At 33.9% G+C, this 25,308-nt stretch overlaps 1 protein-coding gene across 3 annotated transcripts in view; it reads left to right on the forward strand.

The window, feature by feature from the left end:
• The window catches only part of LOC109496332, a 389,020-nt gene that overhangs the window by 245,097 nt on the left and 118,615 nt on the right, over positions 1–25,308 (forward strand). For all 3 annotated transcript variants that reach the window (XM_045050955.1, XM_045050956.1, XM_023249271.2), the window contains one exon: positions 9,239–9,358. In XM_045050955.1, the coding sequence (XP_044906890.1) occupies positions 9,239–9,358 (120 nt within the window). The remainder of the gene's footprint in view (positions 1–9,238; positions 9,359–25,308) is intronic.

Genomic DNA, 25,308 nt, shown 5'->3' on the forward strand with positions numbered 1-25,308 from the left:
TAATTATTTCAAAGAACCAGCTCCTAATTGCATTGATCTCTTGTACTGCCTTTTTTTAATTTCAATATCATTCGTTTCTGCTCTAATCTTTTTTTTTTTTCCTTCTTCTGCTGGTTTGGTGCTTATTTGCTATTCTTTTTCCAGCTCCTTTAGATGTAAGGTTAGGTTGTGTATATTAGGCATTTCTTCCTTAGGAAGGCCTGGATTGCTTTATAGTTCCCTCTTATGACTGACTTTGCTGCATCCCAAATATTTTGGACTGTCATGTTTTCATTTTCATTGCCTCCATGTGCTTTTTTATTTCTTCTTTTTTTAATTAAAAATTTTTATTCTAGTGAGAGAGTGCATGGGTAGGAGAGGGGCAGAGGGAGAGAGAGAGAATCTTGATTCTTTCATAGCCTGGAACGGGTTTCAATTCCATGACCCTGGGATCTTGACCTGAGTCGAAATCAAGAGATGGATACTCAACTGATTGAGCCATGCAGGCACCCCTTTTTCCTCCTTAATTTCTTGGCTAACCCATTCATTCTTTAGTAGGATGTCCCTTAATCTCCAAGTATTTGTGAACTTTCCAAAATGTTTCTTGAGATTGATTTCAATTTTTACAATATTTGTGGTCTAAAAATATGCATGGTACACTCTTGAACTATTTGTACATGTTGAGGGCTAATTTGTGACCAAGTATGTGATCTATTCTGGAGAATGCTTCATGTGCATTCAAGAAGAATGTATATTCTGCTGCTTTTGGATGAGATATTCTGAATATATCTGTTAAATCCTTCTAATCCAGTGTGTCATTCAAAGCCATTTTAGGCTTAGATGATCTGTCATTGTTGTAAGTGGGGTGTTAAAGTCCCGTACTATTATTGTATTATTATCAATATGTGTCTTTATGTTTATTATTAATTGATTTATATACCTGAGTGTTTCAAATTTGGGGCATAAATATTTACAATTGTTAAATCTTGGTGGCTAGACCCCTTAATTATGCTATAATGCCCTTCTCCATCTCTTCTTAGAGTCTTTGTTTTAAATTCTAGTTTGTCTGATATAAGTATGGCTACTTAGGCTTTCTTTTGATGTCTATTAGTATGATAAATGGTTCTCCATCCCCTCATTTTCACTCTTCAGGTGTCTTTAGGTCTAAACTGAGTCTCTTGTAAGCAGCATATAGATGGATCTCTTTTTTTTATGTCTTCTGATATGCTATGTCTTTTTATTAGAGCATGTAGCTCATTTACATTCTGGGATTATTGTAAGATATGAATTTAGTGCCATTGTGTTGCCTGTAGACTTTGTGTTTCTGGTGATGTTCTCTGGTCCTTTCTAGTCTTTGTTGCTTTGGGTCTTTTGTTTTGTCTTTTCTGCACTCAAAGAGTCCCCCTTAAAATTTCTTGCAGGGCTGAATTAGTTGTCACAAATTCCTTTAGTTTTTGTTTGTCTGAGAGACTCTTTATCTATTCTTCTATTATTTTTTTAAATTTTTTATGTTTATTTATTTCCGAGAGAGAGAGAGAGAGAGAGTGTGTTAGTGGGGGAGGGAGCACAGAGAGAGGGAGACACAGAATCCGAAGAAGTCTCCAGGCTCTGAGCTGTCAGAACAGAGCCTGATGCAGGGCTTGAACTCACAGACTGTGAGATCATGACCTGAGCTGAAGTCAGAAGCTTACCCTACTGAGCCGCCCAGGTGCCTCATGTCTTCTTCTATTCTTAATGACAGCCTTGCTGGATAAAGATTTTTTGGCTGCGTATTTTTCCCAATCAGCACATTGAATATACCCTGCCACTCCTTTTGGGCCTGCCAAGTTTCTGTAGACAGATCTGCTGTGAACCTGATATATCTTACCTTGTAGATTAAGTACTTTTTTGTTTCCTTTTACTGCTTTCACTATTCTTTCATTGTCTGTGTATTTTGTGAATGATATACCTCAGTGATAGTCAGCTTTTGTAAATTTAATGGGAGCTGTCTGTGCTCTTTGGAGTTTTATGTCTAAATACTTCCCCAGATTAGTTAAGTTTTCAGCTCAAATTTCTTCACATAAACCTTCTGCCCCTTTTCTCTCTCTTCATCTTCTGGTACTCCTAGGATAAGAATGCTATTCCTCTTTAATAAGTCACTGAATTCCCTGAGTCTTTTATCACAATCTTTTGCTTTTGTTTCCCTCTACTTTTCAGCTTAATTATTTTCCATATTTTTTCTTCTATATCACTGATTCATGGCTCTGCTTCATCCATCCTTGCTGTCATAACATCCATTCAAGTTTTCATCTCAATTATACCATTTTTAATTTTGGTGTGACTATATTTTAGCTCTTTTATCTCTGCAGAAAGGAATTCTCTGGTGTCTTCTATGCTTTTTCAACCCCAGTTACTATTCTTATAATCATGGTTTCAAATTCTAGTTGAGACATCTTGCTTATATCTGTGTTAATTAAATCCCTGCTGTCATTTCTTCCTATTCTTTCTTTTGGGGTGAATTCTTCTGTGTTGTCATTTTGGAGGAAGAAGAAAATTAATAAATAAAATAAAAATTAAAGGTAAAATACTAAAAACCAAAAAAATTAGGGGCGCCTGGGTGGCACAGTTGGTTAAGCGTCCAACTTCAGCCAGGTCATGATCTTGCGGTCCGTGAGTTCGAGCCCCGTGTCAGGCTCTGGGCTGATGGCTCAGAGCCTGGAGCCTGTTTCCGATTCTGTGTCTCCCTCTCTCTCTGCCCCTCCCCCGTTCATGCTCTGTCTCTCTCTGTCCCAAAAATAAATAAAAACGTTGAAAAAAAATTAAAAAAAAATTAAATAAAGGAAGGTAAATCCTAAGTGTGTTTCAGTCTGCTTGTTGAGAGAAGCTTGATAGAAAAGAAAAAAGAGAGAAAAGAAAGAAAAAATATTTTTAAATAATAATAAATTAAAATAGATGTAAAAATTTTCTCCTTCCATAGCCAGAAAAAAAAAGAAAATAAAGGAAAAAATAACATAAAGAAATACAGAAGCAAAGAAAATGAACAAATGAACAAAAAGAAGCCCAAATAAGCTAGATTCAGTTTGCCCTAGAAGTGAAGCATTGCAGCTATGATCCCTAGACTAAGTGGGTCAAAGGGATTTTTGATGATCTTCTGGTGGTGGAGTCTGCTATGCTGATTCTCAGGGTACTTGTTTCAGTGTTAAATGCCCATCCTGAGTGAGGTGAGTGGGGCTTGGTTAAGTGACTGACTATGGCCTCACCTAGGTGGTGCTGTGTTTCTCTCTGAAGTCTTACCATGCTGGTGGTTGGAGTGGGGCTGGGGAATGGGTAGATGATGGTGTCACCCTGCTTTTTCCTCCCCTCGCAGGGGAACTGGTGGCCACCTCTCTTCAAGAGATCCTCACAGAAAAGTGTCCCAGTCTTTTATCAGATTCCTATCATTAACCTGTCTGTGCCCAGCAATTGGCATACCCAGAGCCACAGTTCTCCATAATTTTATCTCTGGTTAGAGGCTGGGATTCAAAACTCCAAATTTTAAAGGGCCCAGTAGAACCTTCTCCCCTTCTCAGGAGGAGAGACTCATGGTGCATCCTTCACCATTCTGTCCCAGAAAAGTAGTCGCGCAGCACACGCCCAGTGGCTGGAGTCTATTGTGGTATACGGCGAAATGCTGCAATTGGTTATCTGTAATCTGTATGCACCTCTTCCCCCTGTGCCATTTTGTCCCAGAAAAGCAGTAACACAAGGTACACATAGTGGCTCGAGTCTATTGTGGTGCACAATGAAAAGCTGCGAAAAGGCATCTTTGGGCACCTCTGTTTCCTGATGTTGAATGGCTACTCAGTGGCTCCTGGCAGGCTTTCTGTCCTCAGAGAGGCAAAAACCCTCTTCCAAATGTATCCCTATAAGGGGAGCAATATCTCCCAGTGTGACCCCGGAGATTCCCCACACCATGGAGTCTTGCATGAATCCTACACGTTGCTCACTACCCACCACTCTCTCCCTCTCTTCCTGACCATTTCCTGCAAAAAGGGTTCCTTTCACTCTGAGGAACCATGGCTTTCCTCTCTCCCAAGTCACAGCTCCAACTCTTGCATCTGCCACATTCTCTCCCTCCAATTGTGCATATTGTTTTCTTAATCCTTAGATTAAGAAATGATTGTTCAAAATGATTTGATGTTGATATACCTGTGTTCAAGGGATGAGGCAGACTCAAGGTTCTCCTGCTAGTCTGCCATCCTAACCTCCCTCTCATTCCTCTGTTTTCTCCACCCTTATGATCATTACATCCAATCAGTTTTACATCTCAGTTATCACATTTTTTTATTTTGGCCTGACTCAAGCCCAGCTAGTATCCTTATGATTGTTGTTTTATTTTATTTTATTTTATTTTATTTTATTTTATTTTATTTTATGATTGTTGTTTTAAATACTGGTTCAGACATATTAAATTTATTTGTTTCAATTAGATCCCTGGCTGTGACCTTATCTTGTTCTTTCTTTTGAGATGAATTCCTCTGTCTTGGCATTTTGTCCAGTTGGCATGCCCAGCCAATGCACAGATGGGTTTGATTCCTCCTGGGTCCCTTAGTGTATGATATTGTTAGCACAACCAAAGCCAAACAAACTGTAGCTGAGTTCTCAGGGATGTGGAGCTTTTCTGGGTCTGTAGCTGGGACCATGGTAAGTAGGTTAGCCACCAAGATATGTGTAAGCATGCTTTCTCAAAATGTCTCTCCTGAGTCTTGTACTTTAGCGAGATTTTACAATCTCTTCCCTTGATCCCAAAGATTCCACAAAGACACTTTTGTCTGTAGAGGACTACCAAATTATTGCTGTAGATCATCATCTTGTGCCTTTTATATACAAAAGCTTTATATATATATATATATATATATATATATATATATATATTACACATATGTAATTTATGCTTGCATTTGCATGTATATGAATATGTATATCAATAGGTATGCATATTTTCACATATAGGCTACCAGGCTCTGTTTTACATATATTAACTCTTTTAATCCACACAACCATCCTGTGAGGTAGCATTTTATTTTTGTCCCCATTTTATACATAAGGAAACTAAGGCATATAGAGGTTGTTTAATTTACCTGCAGTTACACAGCTATTAAGCAGTAGAGCTAAGTTATGAGTATAGGAAGTCTTGTTCTAAAATCGGTAACTTTGACCATAGTGCTATATTATCTATTCATAATCTTCAAGTAAAGTGGCTTGTGAACCTATATTTTTAACAAGGGCTGCTTATGATCATTATGGTCAAGAAAGTTGGAGAGACACTAGTAGGAAGAATATGTAAAATTTCTCGTACTGGTTTGTTTTATTAATATGATAGATTTTTCTAACCTTAATTTAGTTTTCTCCCCAAATTACCTTTCTTATTCAGGACCAAATTGAACTTTATGATTTATTATCAGTGACTTGAATATGGTTCCCAGACAGGATTTATTTCAAGAGTTAAGAAAATAGGTACTTTGAATTGCCTGAGCTTTATAGACCGTTTTAATAGTACTAAGAAATAATATTACATTTTTTCAATATTGTTAAATGCAAATAACATTATCCTGCAGCATAGAAACTTGATTTCTGTCCTAAGTGCTACCACCTACTCTATACCTCTCATTAGTCATTCATGTTCTACAGGTAAGATGTGTATTTCTTTGATGGCATTTCAGTTGCATTTAAAATTGTTTTCATTTAATGCTTGGAAAGGAGTCCCACTTAGCTAGTGGTGGTATGAAAAACAGGAGTACCATTTGGGTAGTGGTGGTGTGAAAAAAATTAACATCAATATTGAGAGTGCAATTTTTAGAAAACTCTGCAAAGTTGGGCTTGGTTGAAGTTTGGTAACTTGGCTTTTCTCTGTTAGGTAAATGGTAAGAGTGGCTCATTGTACGCATAGTATCTGTACAATGTGATTTATGCTGAATACCTGATTTCCTTTTGGGAATCTGAAATTTTGATATGTACTAGGCAGAAATTGTACATGTGACCAATCCCCAATAAAAAAAAATCAAACTGGTATTGCTGCAATTTTTGTTCATGGGAAAAGAATTTGCTTTCTGTGATCCCTTAAAGGAGGGAGAAAGCATAAGGAAACTTACACATGGATTATTCCAGAATCTGCCTGTGTCATTTTATTTTATGAACCTGCTGTGTGTTCTTACTACTCTACTTTTATAAATCTAAACCATGGGTACAACTATATGCTGAGCCCTATGAGTCCTAGTAAATCTACAAACAGAGAATTGGGGATCCCACTCTCTGACACAGGTGGTGTTGCTTCTGCTGCTGCTGCTTGAATCAAAACTACATTTTGTAGTTCTATAAAAATTTTAGGATTGTTTGTTCCAGCTCTGTGAAAAATTCTGGTGGTATTTTGATGGCCATTTCATTTAATGTGTAGATTGCTTTGGGTAGTGTAGGCATTTTAACCAAATTTGCTCTTCCAATCCATAAGCATGGAACCTTTTTCCATTTCTTTGTGTAATCTTCAATTTCTTTCATAAGTGTTTTATAGTTCTCAGAGTAAAGATCTTTTACCTCTTTGGTTAAGTTTATTTCTAGATATCTTATGGTTTTGGGTGCTATTGTAAATGGAATCCATTCCTTGATTTCTTTATTTTTTTAAATATTTTTTTAGTGTTTATTTTTGAGAGAGAGAGAAAGAGCGAGCATGAGCAGGGGAAGGACAGAGAGAGGGAGACAGAATCTGAAGTGGGCTCTGCACTGCTGCTTCATTATTGGTATATAGAAATGCAACAGATTTCTGTACATTGATATTGTATCCTATGACTTTACTGAACTTGTGTATCAGTTCTAGCAATTTTCATGTGGAGTCTTTGGGTTTACTACATAGAGCGTCATGTCGTCTGTGAATAATGAAAGTTTTACTTCTTCTTTGCTGATTTGGATGCCTTTTATTTCTTTTTGTTACCTGATTGCGGAGGCTAGGACTTCCAGCACTATGTTAAATAACAATAGTGAGAATGAACACCCCTGTCTTGTTCCTGACTATAGAGGAAAACCTCTCAGTTTTTCCCAATTGAGGATGATATTAGCTGTGGATGTTTCATAATGGCTTTTATGATGTTGAGGTATATTTTCTCTATCCCTACTTTGTTGAGGGTTTTTATCAAGAATGGATACTGTACTTTGTCAAATGATTTTTTCTGCATAAAGAGCATCATATGGTTCTTATCCTTTCTTTTATTAATATGGTGTATCATGGTGATTGATTTGTGAATACTGAACCAGCCCTGCAGCTCAGGAATAAATCCCAGTTGATCATGGTGAATCATTCTCTTAATGTTCTGTCGGATTTGATTTGCTAGTATCTTGAGTATTTTTGCAACCATGTTCATCAGGGATATTGGCCTGTAATTCTCTTTTTTTAACGGGACCTTTGTCTGGTTTTGGAATGAAGGTAATCCTGATCTTGTAGAATGAGTTTTTGAAGGTTTCCTTCCATTTCTATTTTTTGGAGCAGTTTGAGAAGACTAGGTATTAACTCTTCTTTAATCGTAGAATTCCCCTGGGAAGCCATTTGGCCCTGGGCTTTTGTTTGTTGGAAGATTTTTTATTACTGATTTAAGTTCTTTCCTGATTATGGGTCTGTTCTAATTTTGTATTTCTTCCTTTTACCATTTTGGTAGTTTATATGTGTCTAGGAATTTGTCCATTTTTTCCAGATTGCCAATATGTTCGCACATAATTTTTCATAATATTCTCTTACAACTGTTTGCATGTCAGTGGTGTTGGTTGCGATCTCTCCTCTTTCATTAGTGATTTCATTTATTTGGGTAATTCCTCTTTCCTTTTGGATAAGTCTGTCTAGGGGTTTATCAATTTTATTAATTCTTTCAAAGAACCTGCTCTTAGTTTCATTGATCTGTTCTGGGATTTTTTTGTTTCTATATCACTTATTCCTGCTCTAGTCTTTATTATTTCTTTTCTTCTGCTGGCTTTGGGTTTCATTTGTTGGCTCCTTTTGTAGCTCCTTTATGGGTAAGGTGTATTTGAGACTTTTATGGCTTCTTGAAGTAGGTCTGTATTGTTATATACTCCTCTTTTAGGACCACCTTTGCTGAATCCCAAATATTCTTTACTATCGTGTTTTCATTTTCATTTGATTCCATGTATTTTAAATTTTTTTTCTTTAATTTCCTTGTTAACCTATTCGTTCTTTAGTATGATGTTCTTTAACCACCATGTATTTGTAGTCTTCCCCATTTTTTTCTTGTGGTTGATTTCAAGTTTTCGTAGCATTGTAGTCTGAAAATATGCATGGTATGATCTCAGTCTTTTTGTACTTGTTGAGACCTTCCTTCCTTTTTAAAATTCTTATTGACAGTTCAGAATAAAATTCTATGTTATGTCAAAATATTAAAATTCATACAGTTCAAATTTCTTTTAGACAGTATGCCATATTTAAAAGAAATTACAAAATGGCCCCTGAGAGCATATATACAGGATATACAAAAATCTTTGTCAAAGGGCATTTTCATGTTTGGATCCAGATTCAAACAAAATAATTGAAAAAGAAAAAAATTAACATGGACTGAACATTAGATTATATTAAGAAGCTTTGTTAATTTTGCTGGTTGTGATATTATTATGGAAGTGTTTTTAAAAGTTGATAACTATTAGTTATACATTTGAAAATATTTATAGTTGGAATTAATATAATATTTGGATTTTTATTTGTTTTATGGGGGAAGCAAAAATATAAAGTGAAATTTGGTAAAAATTGAAGAAGAAAAGAAAGTGCATTTTAAAATAAATCCACAGTAAATAGTTATTTATGGAAGTCATATAAGTAAATGCAATACTTACCTTGTTTCTCTGTGGACAGGATTCTGGGTAATAGATAATTTCTTAGTTTCTTCAACATTTTCTAAAATTTCCATGAATTTTTCTTCAAAAATAAATGAATATTTAATATCTATTTTTTTAATTTTTCTTATTCATTTGCATGTTGCTTACACCACAATTGAGTCCCTAAAAATTAACCCAGTTTTATACTTGGATACTACACAGTTGACTGAAAACAGACAATATATTTTTTCATCCTGTTGGTGTGTCATGTTGTATCTTCCACTGAACGTAAATACAAACACACGTGTTTGTTTATTCATATATATGGTCATTTTTTGAATAATGAAAATTATGTCAATTACATTTTAGAATTGAGCTAGAGACATTTATTTTATGCATCTTCTTTCTTTTCTTTCTTTGTTTTCTTCTTTTGTAGTGCAAGAGTGTGAATAAAATCTGTCACTACATATTTGCTCTGCCACCTGATCTCACAAGAATGGAAACACAAATTCTATCATTCCTTACCCCTGAAAATAAAGTATCTAGGATGCAAGTGGTAAGCAATTAAAAAAAAGATTTATCATTAATATAAGCATTTTATTTTTTTTATTTTTTTTCAACGTTTATTTATTTTTGGCACAGAGAGAGACAGAGCATGAACGGGGGAGGGGCAGAGAGAGAGGGAGACACAGAATCGGAAACAGGCTCCAGGCTCCGAGCCATCAGCCCAGAGCCTGACGCGGGGCTCAAACTCACGGACCACGAGATCGTGACCTGGCTGAAGTCGGACGCTTAACCGACTGCGCCACCCAGGCGCCCCAATATTAAGCATTTTAAAAAGATTTCTAAATGTCTGTAAAATCGTCTCTAATTTAATACAGCAATTATTTATGAAGTTTTGGTTTCCTTCCAATGTTTCTCAATGAATACAGTATATGAAATGATGTAATCACATGTTTCTTTTCCATTACATTAATTTTAAGTAAGTGCCTTTTTTTACTCTTGAATTTATATACTGTAACTTATATGATCATTCAATTATTGTTGGATTATGTAGATTGCCACCAATTTTCAGTTGTTAGAAGTAAAGCTTATAGGGGCACCTGGGTGGTTTAGTCTGTGTCCAACTCTTGATTTTGGTTCATCATGTCAAGGTTCTTGAGTTTGCGCACCACATCGGGCTCTGCACTGCCAGCTCAGAGCCTGCTTGGGTTTCTCTCTCTCCATCTCTCAGCCCCTCCCTCTCACTCTTTCTCAAAAATAAATAATTAAACATTTTTTAAAGTAAAGCTGATATAATTGTTTTTGTAAGTATAATGTATTTTAATTATTCAAATAATTTTAATGAATACCTTACTATGATTCTTTCAGGGTTTTTTTTTAAACAAAGTTCTTAAAAAATGGTACAGGGTTTTTTTCATAGGTTACATTCTTATGATTTTGATTATGGTGACAGAATGTAAAATTGTTTTAAGCTTATTTATATTATCAAATTATCGACCAGAAGAATTCTGCCAAATTAAAACCTTTATTTTCACCAGTATTGGATTTTATCTGTCTTTATTCCTACTAAAATTATAAAATCAAGCTTCATTTTTGTTTAAGTATGTGTTTGATTGCTTGGACATTTTCCTTATACACTAATATATGTCTCTCCTATTTTCTACATTTCTTTATCATTATTATTAAAATTATTTTTTTTGAATTTGAAAGTAGTAACTGCTCATTATCTAAAATGTGGAAAATATAGAAAAGCATGAATTGCTTTAATCATTAACAATATTGATATATATATATATATATATATATTCACATATATATGTGCATGTGTGTATATATTTTATATATAACTTGATCATATAATTTGATCATATAATTAACTTGTTATTTTCTTCATTGTTGGTGTTCAAATTATATCAAGTTTTTGCTATTATATATACTGCTTTGATGTGCATAATTATGAATTTCGACACATAAAGCCTTTTTCAGTCTTATTTGCTTAGGCATGAAATTACTGGTTGAAACTTTAGGAATATTTTTAGTTTCTTAATATATATTGAAAAAAATTTCCTAAAAAGTTGTATTAGTTTCAACTTTTATCAGCAGCATGCATCCATAACCATTTCATTATGCTTTTACTATTTATATAAATAGAATTATGTAAGTGACAGTCATAGCCATAATCCTGGTCACATTTGTTTATCTTACAATTTATGAGGTTAAATGTTTTTCATTATATTTATTAGCCATTTTTATTTCCTTTCAGCTGAATTGCCTGTTCATAACTTTTGTTCATTTAACCACTGAGTCTAGTATTAACTTATCTGCATTTTATATTACTTGTATGTATTATGTTACAAACTTTTTGTAAAGATTTTTATAATGCATTGAGTTATGGAATTTTTAAGTTCAGAAATAATAAGCCTGAAGATTAGTTTCCAGTGAAGTCAGGTAGCATATTTTATATGCATTATTTTAGCCCAATTACAAATGATTACATCTGTCTTAGTATTTTATGTGAGTTTCCAGTACTTTTACAAAGTAATGTAGTTATGACTTATGTCTCCTTTTTAAGGAAAGGGAAAAATAGCTTTTAGACTTGGTCCAACAGAAAAAGTACATGACTTAACATGAAATTTTTTAAAGCTATAATTTTAAATAAACTTTCAAATGTCATGCTTGTATTCCAAGGATCATTTTAATTTATTGCTAAGTCTTACTTTATTGTTATCTTTGTAAACATAACACAATTATTATTACAGTTTCATAGAAAACAATCTTAGCATTATAATTTAAAGAGAGAGAGCAGAGATTTTTAATACAGAATTGTTTGTGTTGAAATAGTAAGTAAATGACCTGAAAAGTGGATAGACCTTTAAAATATAAACTGTTATCTTTATTGTTCAATTGTATCAAGGATGTAATTAAACTGTAAGCTACATACAAAAATATGACATTCTTTGTTGGTGGCGAAGTACACAAAGTAATGATTTCAAATATTGAAAATGATTTGTCTCTCTGTTGTAGAGACATATAGAATTTTAAACTTGATTTGCAAAATATTCAAATCCAAGCATGTTAGGAAATAAACTTTATAAATGATGAACCAAATAAATGCAAACAATAGTACAAATTAGCATGAGGATTAAATAATTTTCTTGAAATCCTTACTTTACCACTAATAACCTAGATATAAACTTAAACAAGTAATATTTCCTCTCTAAATATCAGGTTCTCCTATGTAAGATGTAGGATTTGAGTGAATGACAGCTAAAGCCACTTATAATTATATGAATCTCATATTGTTTCACAGGCCTACAACTTTATTTCATACTGTAGTGGCCTCTGAAAGAAATCATTAACTAGTGCATATATCCTGACTAGGGATTGATTAATTCCTAACATGGAAATGGATTATTATTGATTTTCATCAAAATGTTTGTTTTGTAGCTATAGATTCAGACGTGTTGGGGATATGGAGATGGTGTTAGGAGTTTGAAGGATATCAAATCAAATTCACAAACTGACTACTGGTGAGGCACACATTTAACAGGGGAGGCCAGGTTTTGAGAGCCTAAACTTCAGAGTTTGAAAGTATAAGTTTATACTTTATAAACTTTCTAAGTGTTTATTTTTGAGAGAGAGAGAGAGACAGTATGTGAGCATGGGAGGGCCAGAGAGAGAGGGAGAGACAGAATCAGAAACAGGTTCCAGGCTCTGAGCTGTCAGCACAGAGCCCGATGACAGGGCTTGAACTCACAAACCATGAGATCATGACCTGAGCTGAAGTAGAACGCTTAACCAACTGAGCTACCCAGGTGCCCCACAAATTAAACTTTCAAATGAGAAAATCAAAAAATATATAAATTTGAACAATATTACAAACATAAAATACTCTCAGGGCCTTGGAAAGGGCTTATACAAGTGAGGGGCCCTAAAACTTAAGCTTCACTGGCTTCATGATAAATCTGTCTCTGAGATTAAACATGTTTTTCCCTTTGCATACTTCTTGTTGGCTCCACTTTTTATCTTTAACAGTAAGGCTAACTCCATGGGCACAAGTAATGTGAGAGAATTAAACAACACTGGAGGTCAAACAGTAAATACTATGTAGATATGTCTTTTGCATCAGCAAACAATGTGCCAAGCCAGTATGCTTCCCTCTTTTATCAGTTGCCTGAATTATTCTTCCTATATTGCATTAAACACTGGCCACAAAGTTGCAGCTTCTTTGGGATGGGTGAAAACTTTACAAGATGCTTTTATTTAAACAGCTAAAGAAACTAACCACAAATGTGGGCCAATAGCAACCACAATTAGAATAAGCAATAAGTTTTTCTTTTGGGACCATTATTTCATGCCCAGGAAAGTATACTGGCACCCTGGCATCATCTCTACCAACAACTTGTCATACTCTTCTTTCATCTAAGATGCCTGGCTCTATGTGCTTTTCATGCACTTCTTATGTGGACTATGATCATTAATTTGATCAATGATTGTGAAGACACAAATGTTTTCATTATCATAGCCCAGAAAGTCTTACACAATCTGAGATGTGTATTGTATGCTATGGTTTTCAATCACAATTTCCTGTGTTCTTGGCAGTCATCCAAAATGTCTTTTCAACATTGCAATGCTGTGAGTAGTCAATGATACCATATTTGATTTTGAGATTTTCTCATGTTTAAGGAAATTGTGGCATCTATGCCAGCTCTTGGTTATTAGCATCAGCAATCCAAAATAAAAATTAAAGATAAAATTTAATTGTAACTTTTGGATATAATATACAGCATTCTAGTTAATAGATGTGGGTATAAACAGTATGCTTTGTTGAGGAAGCTGTTGAGCAGTAGAAAAAGGCTGCCCAGAATGATTATATGGAAGGAAAAAATCAACCTTTATGCTCTACAAAGGTATAAATCTAAGAAGTAACTGTTTTTACCTTAGTTAATTGAAAGTTTAGCACTTTTTTAACATTTAAAAATCCAAAAGGCTACTTTATAGACTTTATGTTGTAAAATAAATCAATAGTGGAATCATTTTCAAGTGTAAGAAAAGTTAGAACAGAGTTACAAAACACATGTTTATATGTTGAAATATTGCATGACTACAAGGTATTTTCATTGTTAATATGGATCCTTTAAGAAGAGTGTTTTCTATCCCCAAAATGTGTTATTATAGTGCATTCTGAAAATCTATCATATAGCTCAAAAAAGTGGCTTTGTCCTTCCACCATCTGAAACAAATTCCATTTCTTCCCATGTGACAATTGCAAATAATGAACTATGTTATAAAATCGTCCAGCATAAATAGTTCATCTCTGCTCAGTAGTGGAAGCCTAAAACTACTTGACTGACATCTTATTTTCACTCAAATGGCAAGACCCAGGGGATAAAACCATAATCAAGCCTTAGGCTTGCTGGGTGTTCTCCCTGGACCATTCTGCAGTAACCCTTTGAACACTGACCTTGATAGTCTTCCAGAAGTAGCTAGTATGGGTGAGACAGATGTGTTAATTTATCCTCATCAGGGAGCTTTATGAGAACTCAGGTTTAAAGAAGGAAGTATAAATTTGAAACCCACAGAGTACCTGCTTGTCTTTTTTCTTCACTTTTTCTCCAATTCTATCCCACTTCTTTACCACCATATTCTCTCTCAATTGCTCTGTGATATGTTCAGTTACTGCCTACTCAGAGCCTTCCTCCAAGAATATTTCCCCCAGTGCTGTGGGAATGTGGCAGTATATGCAAGTTCTATGAGTGAAAATTTAAAGAAATTATATAAACCTAGGGCACCTGGGTGGCTCAGTCAGTTAAGCATCTGATTCTTGATATCAGCTCAGGTCTTGATCTCATGAGTTCAAGCCCTGCACTGAGCTCTGCACTGGGCTCAGAGCCTACTAAAAAACAAAAAACAGAAAACAGAAAACAAAACAAAATAAAACAAAAAAAAACACCTAAACATAAATAAATAAATTTATATAATCCTCAAAATAAAGATTCATTTTCATGCATTTTATTCCCATGAAGGAAAAAAAATGACTTCAGATGATCTGGCTGGCTCGGTCAGAAGAGCATGTGAGTCTTGATGTCAGGGTCATGAGTTAGAGCTTCATGTTGGGTGTATAGATTACTTAAATAAATAAAACTTTAAAAAAAAAGATGATTTAAAATTTGTACCACTTCATAGTTTACTTTCACATCTGTCATTTTTTTAGAAATACATACCATCACTTCATTTGGTCCTAAAAACGACTGTGATAAATACGGCAGAAACTATTTTCACATTATTTTTTTAAGTTTATTTATTTATTTATTTTTGAGAGAGAGAGAGAGAGAGAGAGAGAGAGAGCACATGTTGGGATGGGGCAGAGGGAAAGGGAGAGAGAGAATCCCAAGCAGGCTCTGACCTGTCAGTACAGAGCCCTAGGTGGGGCTTAAAATCATGAACCATGAGATCATGACCTGAGCTGAAATCAAGAGTTGGACACTTAACCGAGCTACCCAGGTGCCCCCACATTCATTTTTTAAACTAGAAAATTGAGATCCAGATACATTATACCACTCTCTACCCCGGTTGTCACTGCTGTCTATCAAGTTCAGTTGGATTGTCAGTATTACTTGTTTATTTAATCACCTGTGATTGGCTGTCTTTTCTCAGAAGCTAGTCCAAAATTTTACCACTTCCAAAAGAGATCCCTTATCCAACTCCAGCCATTTTTAAATTTTATTGTATGGCCTCATATTCCCTTCAGCAAAAATATCAAACCAATCAGTTATGAACACTGAGGGAATACTTCTAGTAACTATGGACTTGGTATTTTGTGTCAAATATCCAGTTGAAAACAACCAGAAAAGTTTGACAAATTTTAAAAACCTTTAAAGCAGTGGCACCTGGGTGGCTCAGTTGAGTGTCTGACTTCAGCTCACGTCATGATCTTGCAGTTCTTGGGTTCAAGTCCTGCATTGGGCTCTATGTTTACAGCACAGATCCTGGAGCCTGGAGCTTGCCTTAGTGTCTCCCTCTCTCTCTCTCTGCCCCTCCTCCCCACTCTCTCAAAAATAAATAAGCATTAAAACAACTTTAAAGGCAATAGGTAGATAACAATCAGTAAAAATAAAAATAAATGGGGCCAAGACCTGGGAGAAGACTGAAACCTTGACTAAAGCAATGCAAAAAAAAAAAAAAAAAAAAAAAAAAGAAAGAAAGAAAATGGAATGCTGTTTTCAAAAAGTGAAGTGAAAGTGCTGAAAGAAAATAATTGCCAACTTAGAATTCAATTCCCTATAAAAATATCCTTCAAAAATGAAAGTGAAATTAAGACTCTTTGGACAAACTGATCCGAGAGTTTGTAACCAGCACACTCAACTTAAGGTTCTTCAGCACAAGAAAAGTATTTCCAGGTGGAAGGTCAAGGATGCAGAAGGGAATGAAGAGCAACACAAATTATAAACATGTATGTGAATATAAATGATTATTGACTGGTTTAAATGATAATAATAGCAATAATATGGGGTTTAGAATATATAGAATTTAAACCCATTACAAACCAATAAGAAAGGATGAGGTAAATAGAGTTAAAGTATTCTAACGTCCTTCCACTATCCAAAAAATGAAAAAGTACTTTGGTAAACCATGGATGCTTATGGTAACAACTAAAAGGATAATAAAATAATGTATAACTGTCATGCAATAGAAGGGAATTGGAAAATAATAATCCAGAAGAAAACAAGAAAGTAAAAGGAAATTGAAGAAGGAAGTCAGCAGAAAAAGTGGAAATCAAGTAATAATGTGGTAGATTTAAACCCAAATATATCAATAATACCATCCAATGTAAATAAACTGTTCCAATTAAGATAAAACAAATGTTACACTAGGCATAAAAATCCCAACTATAGGCTTCTTACAAAAAACATGTTTGAAATATAAAATTATGGAATGTTTGAAAGTAAAATGATGGAAAAAATGTGCCATGCAAACAATTACCAAAAGAAATTTTGAATTTTAGACTAAGTAGGCTTTAAGGCAAAAATCATCACGGGAAATAAAGGTGGATATTTTACAAGATAAAATTTACTTTCATCAGAAAATTAAAACAGTTTGAATTTGTTATGCAAAAAATTATAATATAGCTTCAAAGTAAATAAAGCATAAGGTATGAAACTTTTACTTCTTGTACTCCCAACTTCAAAATGATTCTTATCCACAGGCAGTCTTCTTTCTTCCCTTCTAGGCACAGAGAAGAACATGTTCCTCCTCCTTTCTAAGAATGATCCTCATCTTCTTATGTCCTCCACACCTTGTTTATTATAAGAGGGAACTTTCCTACTCACCTACTCTTTCCACTCAACCTATAGTAACTCTCAAAACACCCATACCCCCAAATAAAATAGTACTTGATTCTGCATCTTCCATTAACTATTTTATTGCCTTTATCCTTCACTGCTAAACCAAGATTCCTAAAAGGACAGTCTGTGTTATGAATTCATTACATCTATCCACTACCCAACCTGTAGAACCCAACCTTCTTCCGTCAATACTGAAACTTCAGTCCTCATCTTACTTTATCTGCAATATTTCACACAGTTGACCACTGCTTCCTTGAAACTGTTTCTTCCCTTGGCTTTGTGACATTGTACTCTCTGGAATTCTTCTCGCAATTATCTGACCATTTTTTTCAGTGTCTTCTTTTGGATCCAATTTTTTATTCCATAAATGTTGCTTTTCTCCCATACTTTGTAATGAGCTTTTTCTCAGCTCCCTCTACTTCAGTATTTCTCAAGTTATTATTTCACTACATACATCAGAAGTAGAGGTGCTTTTTAATAATGCAGATTCCTGAACTGTACCCCCATACTTTCTGAATCAGAATGTATAGGGTTGGGGCTTAGGAATGTACAAATTTTAACAAACTCTCTGTAATTCTGATGCAGGCCAATGTTTGAGAAGGACTATCTTTCCTTTTACCTAAGGGAAACCTCATGGTTTTTAATTGTTATTCATATGCTGATAATTTCCGATCTGTATGTCTACCTAGACTTGTCCCCTAAGTCAAAATTCAACTATGATTAAATTGGTCTGTCTAGAGAAAGAAGGCAGAAAGGTAATTTGGCTAAAGCCTATAAAGTTCTAAAACATAGAAATAATATGAAAGTTATTCAAATTGCAAAGAGTAATGCACTAAGAGTCATGAAACTTTGTAGTCTTGGTTCTATTAATACTAGCTTTGATCTTTGTCAATTAACTGAACCACACACAACCTCAAATCCTCATTTGTAAAAATAAAGGGGTTATAATAGGTAAATTTTAAACCATGTAACATTAGATAAATTACTTAACTGCTCTTAGTTTCCTCAAAAGTATAATGGAGTTAATGATACCCATAAAGGTTATTGTAAAAATAAATTGAAATACATTTAACATATATGAAGTGCTCAATAAAAATGAGAGATAGCACTATTGTTATAAAAAAGAATCTTAATAAATATTATAATACTTCATTTCTTTCTTTTTAAGTTTTTACTTAAATTCCAATTCCTTAATGTAGTGTTGTATTGGTTTCAAGTGTACAACATAGTGACTCAACATTTCCATTCAACACCCAGTGCTCATCAGAAAAAATGCACTCCTTAATCCCCATCATCTATTTAAACTATCCCCCACCCACCTTCCCTCTGGCAACCATCAGTTTGTTCTCTATAGTTAAAAATCTGTTTTTTGGTTTGCCTCTCTCTCTTTTTCCCCCTTTGCTCATTTGTTCTGTGTCTTAAATTCCACATGAGTGAAATCATATGGTATTTGTCTTTCTCTGACTGACTTATTTCGCTTAGCATAATACTCTCTAGCTCCATCCACATTGTTGCAAATGTCAAGATTTCATTATTTTTGTGGCTGAGTAATATTAAAATAAATAAGATGTGAGATATATAGATTTAGATATAGATATAAAGATATATAGATATATGTAGATATATAGATCTTCTTTATCCATTTATCAATCAATGGACACTTGGGCTGTTTCCATAATTTGGTTATTGTAGATAATATTGCTATAAACATCAGGGTGAATGTATCCCTTCGTATCAGTATTTTTTTGTCTTTTGGGTAAATACCCAGTATTGCAACTGCTGGATCATAGAGTAATTCTATTTGTAACGTTTTGAGGAACCTCCATACTGTTTTCCAGTATAGCTACACCAATTTGCATTCCCACCAAGACTGCAAGAAGGTTCCTCTTTCTCCACATCCTCACCAACACCTGTTGTATCTTGTGTTGTTGATTGTAGCCATTCTGGCAGGTGTGAGGTGATATCTCATTGTAGTTTTGATTTGGATTTTGCTGATGATCAGTGATCCTGAGCATCTTTTCATGTATCTGTTAGCCATCTTAATACTTCATTTCTTTTTTTTTTTTTTTATTTTTAAAAAAAAATTTTTTTTTCAACGTTTATTTATTTTTGGGACAGAGACAGAGCATGAACGGGGGAGGGGCAGAGAGAGAGGGAGACACAGAATCGGAAACAGGCTCCAGGCTCCGAGCCATCAGCCCAGAGCCCGACGCGGGGCTCAAACTCACGGACCGCGAGATCGTGACCTGGCTGAAGTCGGACGCTTAACCGACTGCGCCACCCAGGCGCCCCAATACTTCATTTCTTAATAGGCTATTGTTTATAATGCATTCCAATAAATTATTTATCCTTTTGCTTTCCCATAAAAAAGTAGAAAAGTAAATAAAATTGATCACATTAATTTTCAAAATCGATGTTTAAATGTGAAAATATTGTAGAAGAATGATTATTATTTCTAAATAAAACTGTAGTTGTGTGATTTGATTGCCTTTGCAATATAAATTTGCACCAAATCTACAAATACTTATATTTGATAAACAAGCATAAGCTTGAACAGAAGTAAAAAAAAAAATGTGAGATGGACTTAAAAAGAAAGAAATATTTTGCCACAAATTAGTGTGCTACAGAGAAGGACTAGAACAACGTTTTTACTCATTGACTAATTGATTTATTCAGTAATCCTGTCTTGAATGTCTAATATATGCCAGATAATCTGCTAATGAGAATGTGCCCTCTCCCAAGGAATTCACAGTCTAACAAAGGACTACAAAGTAAAAGGTTGTTATTTTAACCTGGAAAAAAGTCAACCTTTACTTTCTTGATCATGAAGTCATTCTAAATGAATCTGTCATGGATCTCTTTTGGAAGATAAAAGTTGTATCAATCAACAAAAGTATTATTTTGAGGGTACATGACTCAAGTGAGTGCCCCATAATTCATGTCAATAGTGGGCATTTAGTAGTAATTTATAGAAAACATTCTGTGTGGTTATGATAATTTAACTTATGATGCTATGGTAGCTCCACTGTTTGTCTAGCATTATTAAATCTTTACCGACCCAACCAAGAAATTTCAGTAAATCTTAATAATGAAGTTATGTTTCTGTACTCTAAGGTAATGTTTTCACAAATACTTCTAGTTTTAAGCAGAAACCCTTAAGTAGTTAATTCTAAAGCAGCTATTTTGTCTGATCATTTTAAATAAAATCAAAAGATGCCTTAATAATCCACGTTCATTTTAAATTGGGGGTTGTGAGCAGGAATTATCTTCGTTGGTAAAAGATAGAAATCTGTTTTTACACATAGTGGACAATAGTAAATTAGGAGAAATCATATTGTTGTCTCTGAACTAACAGTAAATACTGTCATTGATTTTATTTGGGTGACTTACCAATCACCACTATATATTAGAAAAACAAAACATACACATGGGTAAATACAATTTTCTTTCTTCATGAATCTGAAACAAAGGTTGAGAGGGTTTTATTTTTCATTTATTTTTTCTTATTCTTGCTTGTGGAAATCCAATAGAATCATTTTTTAAAATATCATCCACTGCTAATTCTTTTTACTAAAACCTACTTTCCCCTAGGGTTTTAGGTCAGATGAAAGTGGAGGGAAGCATGAGTAACCCATGCTATCAAGAATTTTTTTACAAATTATATAATGGTCAGTGCAAGGATTGTGACTTAAGTAATTGTTAGTGTTTACTGACAATACCAGTGATTCCAAAGATAATGATAATATAAATGGTTTCTTATAATACCATTCAAAATACAAAATTTGGAAATAAGGTCTTCTGCTGCCATTTTCCAAGAACATGGTTATAATGTCAAGGATAAAGCCAGACACTTGTTAAATGTGGTAAAGACAGATTTTATTCAGTAATACCTATTGCAGTAAGGGAGAGACCTCAATGTAACCTGTGCTCAACCCTGCCAAAACAAAAGGCAGGAGATTTTTTTTTTAATACTGAAGGTTTGCATTTGCCAAATGCACTGAATGGCATTAAATGAGGATTGGTCCATATGACTAGGCCACCTGGGTTTGTTAATTGGCATTTATCCAGAAGAGAAAAAAGAACTTCTCATATCTTTATTAAGGAGGTAGTGCTGCAAGTTGGAGTAAGGCACCCACCAATGTTAGGCCCTTTTCCTACCACAGTGGGTAGAAGTAAAAGCTATCTCCTTGAATGTTTGCATTTCAAGGCGATGGCTCCTGACTCCTTGAGAAAAGAGCTCTGTGTGGTAGATTTTACAACTCAAAGGAGAAAGGAAGGATTTATATTTGCAAGCTTTTAAAAGTTAATTGTTCTAACATGGCTTTCAGGGACCTACCAGCCTATCACTGAATTTTGGCTGAAACAAACTATAAATTCTCCTGGAAATGTTAAGCTTTTCCTGGCAGGCATTTTAAGGGAGGCTGGGGTCATCCTAGGGACATGGCCTTAAGCTATTAAAAGCCATGCTAGATATTCAAGTATCTTAGTGTTGGAGCTGGATGGAGTTGTTTTGTGCCCAGAGTTTTTTGCGTTTTGCAATGGTATTTTTTCCATTTGGCATTCCAGGTGCTAAAATTGAGAACTTTAATGACAGAATTTTTCTACTTTTATTAAGCAGCACTCACTTATGCGATACATAGGAAGTTTACTATTAATAAGTTAAAATACACAGAATGTATTTGGCAACAAATGTTTGCAACATTTGTTTAGCAAACTGAAAATACACAGATTAATTTTCCTGTAGAGATCCATAATCAACAGGGCTTACATATATATTTTTTCATTATTGATAAACAGAACATGAAGGTGGAGAGTAGCAATATAGATTTAAGCTGTGTTCATGTGGCACAAAATAACTATTTTTGTAAAGTTTGGGTCTAAACTGACTGGTTGTTTTGTATTATTTAGGACCAATAACTCAATCATGATATATCTCAGGATATATCTCATGGAATTCAAATATTTGTATGGTTCTGACCTAGAAAAAATGATATGTGATGGTAAAGCAAGAAAATGGATCCAGAGATTTTGATCTTCCAAGCAGAAAACTGCATTTCAGATCTTTTTAAATAAAAAATAAGCTTACCTGGATCCTATTCACAGATAATATAATAATGAGTGCTAAATCTTTGGCTAAATATTTATATTTTATAAATGGTTTTGGATATATTGTGTTATTTATAAAAAATAAGCTACATATGGTTTGGAATTTTATTCTCTGAATTAGCCAAAGGAAAGTATTTTGGCAATCTATAAAATGACTACATCACACCACACAAGCAATAGATGACCTTGCTTCGATTCAGGAAAAAAAGAATGTATGAAAAAAGAGTAATATGAAAACAATGAAAGCTTTCAATACTGTCTATATATCTGATAGCAGATTAGATAAGGTTTGAAAAATCTGGCCAATCACTTGGTGAGCCCATGTGACTTTCTGCACAACCATTTTGTAAATTTTTCTGACTCCTTTTTAAATATTATTGTAATCTTTAGTGTTGGCCAGTGTCCTAAATGGCAAAACTCAGTTCTCAAATATCAAATTCAATAATCTGTGTATACATTGTTTAACAACTTCAGAATTTTTTACAACTCTTTTCTTTAAGTTTACTTATTTTGAGAGAGATAGTGAGAGAGAGAGAGAGCACACTAGTGAGGGAAAGGCAGAGAGAGAGGGAGAGACAATCTCAAGCGGTCTCCACAGTGTCAGTGCTGAGGCAGGGCTTGAACCCACAGTGAAATCATGACCTAAGCTGAAATCAAGAATCAGAGGCTTAAGCAACTGAGCCACACAGGTGCCCCTAGAATTTTTTACAACTTTTGTGAGAGGGTTAGTATAGGTGTTTGAATTTTATTCTTCACTACTATTTAACTTCAGAATCTAACTAAATTACATAAATTGTCATTTATTCTGACAATGGTTTTCTAAGGAGAGAACAAATTTGTGTTTTTCTTTGGAATCAAGCAAGAAAAAAAGCATATTAGAGTATTATTTTGCATTTAAATATGAATACCCTGGGAGATAATCTTTAGGTCACTTTTGACACTCTGGCTATACTAGTTGTGGTTGCACCAATATTAAATAAATAAAGGAAGCAATTAAAACAATATTTCTATTTATATGACTTAGCTATCTTGTCATACAAAGGCTCTTTCTACCTGGTACAAAACACATAAATGGCATGTATTTGTTTAATTTGAGAAAAAAAGATTAGACCTAATGCAAAGTGAAGTTGGAGGTGATGGGAGGCTCTATATTAATACAGAAAATACAATTCGATAATCAACAGTGATAGAATGGGAATAGAATGCAATCAAAAGCATGTATTATTTTTACTGTTTTAATATTAACTAATCTTACTATATATAATGATAAAGTCATGTTCATTATATATAACAATCATTTCTCTGTTAAACGTTCTTTTTCTACTTCCATCACCAATTAGATTTGTTTCAATTATTTTCCAGCATAACTCAGACCTTGTAAAATAAGTATTCTGATTTCCTCTGCTACACATAAAGTCATACACATAATATGACTAATTTTCCTTAGTGAAAGACCCAGTAATGAAAATCTTTACCAAAAGCGATATGTCTATAACATTTCATAGTTAATTGGAATATCTTGGAATCTGTGTAACAACACCATAGTCAGCCAATTAGCTAATGTTGCTCTATCTTGTTAGCCTCTTGGACCTATATGATATTAAGTATCCATTAAATAAACAGTTGTCATATGTATTTGGTTTGGATATACCAAAAATGTGAGATTAGTTTTCAAATGTACCTTTATACCCTATTTTTACTTACAGAAATCATTCTAATAAGTTTTGTATATATAAGGTGAATATTTAATATGATGTAATTTTTACACTATGTTCCACTACAATTTCAAACTGATTCCTACAAAATACTTAATTGAAATAAATCTTGCTAGTGACTCCAAGTAGTACTCTGAGTCAATACATAATCTGTTACATTTGTGTTCATAACCCCTGGAAGAGGTTATCCAAAAGGATTACCAACCCACATGACCTAGTATACTAATTTTAAGCCACTTGTATATTATAATCTACTACATAGTTGACTTCTATTATAGTGGAAGCTTTAATTGACTCTCTGGAATTTAAATATTTAAATGGGCCCACTCCAATGATTATTTGAATTTCACAATTGGGAAAATCATTTGAAGATGCTTTTGTATATGTTTTGGTTCAATAAAAGCCAATAATTGTTTTACTTTTAATAATAAAATTGTTCCTTTTAAATAGAATTTGGCATGTATGTAGAACCTTATTCTCACCAATTATACAAAGATATTGTTAATAAAATATTTTAACTGAGTTGTAGATTTGAGAGTAAAAATCACTGTGTTACTGAATCAAATTACCCATCTCATCATAGATGCTTAATAAATAAATAGAAAAGTCTATATACCACCTTAAAAACTAATCCCCTTATAATATAAATGAGAATTGTGTGATTCAGAAAGGTGAATTTATGACATACAATTAGTTCCTAAGAGCATTTGTTTGCTCCTCATTAATAAGAGAAAGTTTAAAAGTAACAAAATCACTTTCTGCAGCTATTTCTTGAAATAGATTCTAGTAGGTAAGAAGAATTCTTCAGTATGAAGATGAAATTACAGAACAGACTTTGTCCAATGTGTAAATATTGATGTGTAATACTAGGAGATTATCTGTTTCCCAAAATGTTTACTTCTATTTATAAAAGTACACTTCCTGAACTGCTGCCAGTTTATATCCTCAATCTTTATTTTAACAAAATATCACCTTTTGCAGTGTGCCTCTTGTGTTTTTCCAAGCAATTGTTGTATTATTAACATCTTATTTGTGTCCCTTCAGTGAAATTTTCGTTAGATTCCAGTGGAAGTACTAATGACCTAGTATAGATTAAGAGGGCATATGATCCACCTGCTTTAACCCTAATGGATCAGTATCCCAAATGCCCTCTGATTCCTTCCTCTTCCAATTTCTCAATTCCTGGGACATTTCAAGTCTTTTTTTTTATTTCAACCTGACACTCAAGAAAGAGAAAATAGGGCATAGCAGAAGTGAGAAATAGGAGTCCACCTCTGTGTGAGCAGGAAATTTTAACTCTTGGTGTAAAGAGAGTTATTAACTCCTATCAATAGACT

This window comes from Felis catus, chromosome X, assembly GCF_018350175.1.
Source record: "Felis catus isolate Fca126 chromosome X, F.catus_Fca126_mat1.0, whole genome shotgun sequence".
NCBI lineage: Eukaryota > Metazoa > Chordata > Mammalia > Carnivora > Felidae > Felis > Felis catus.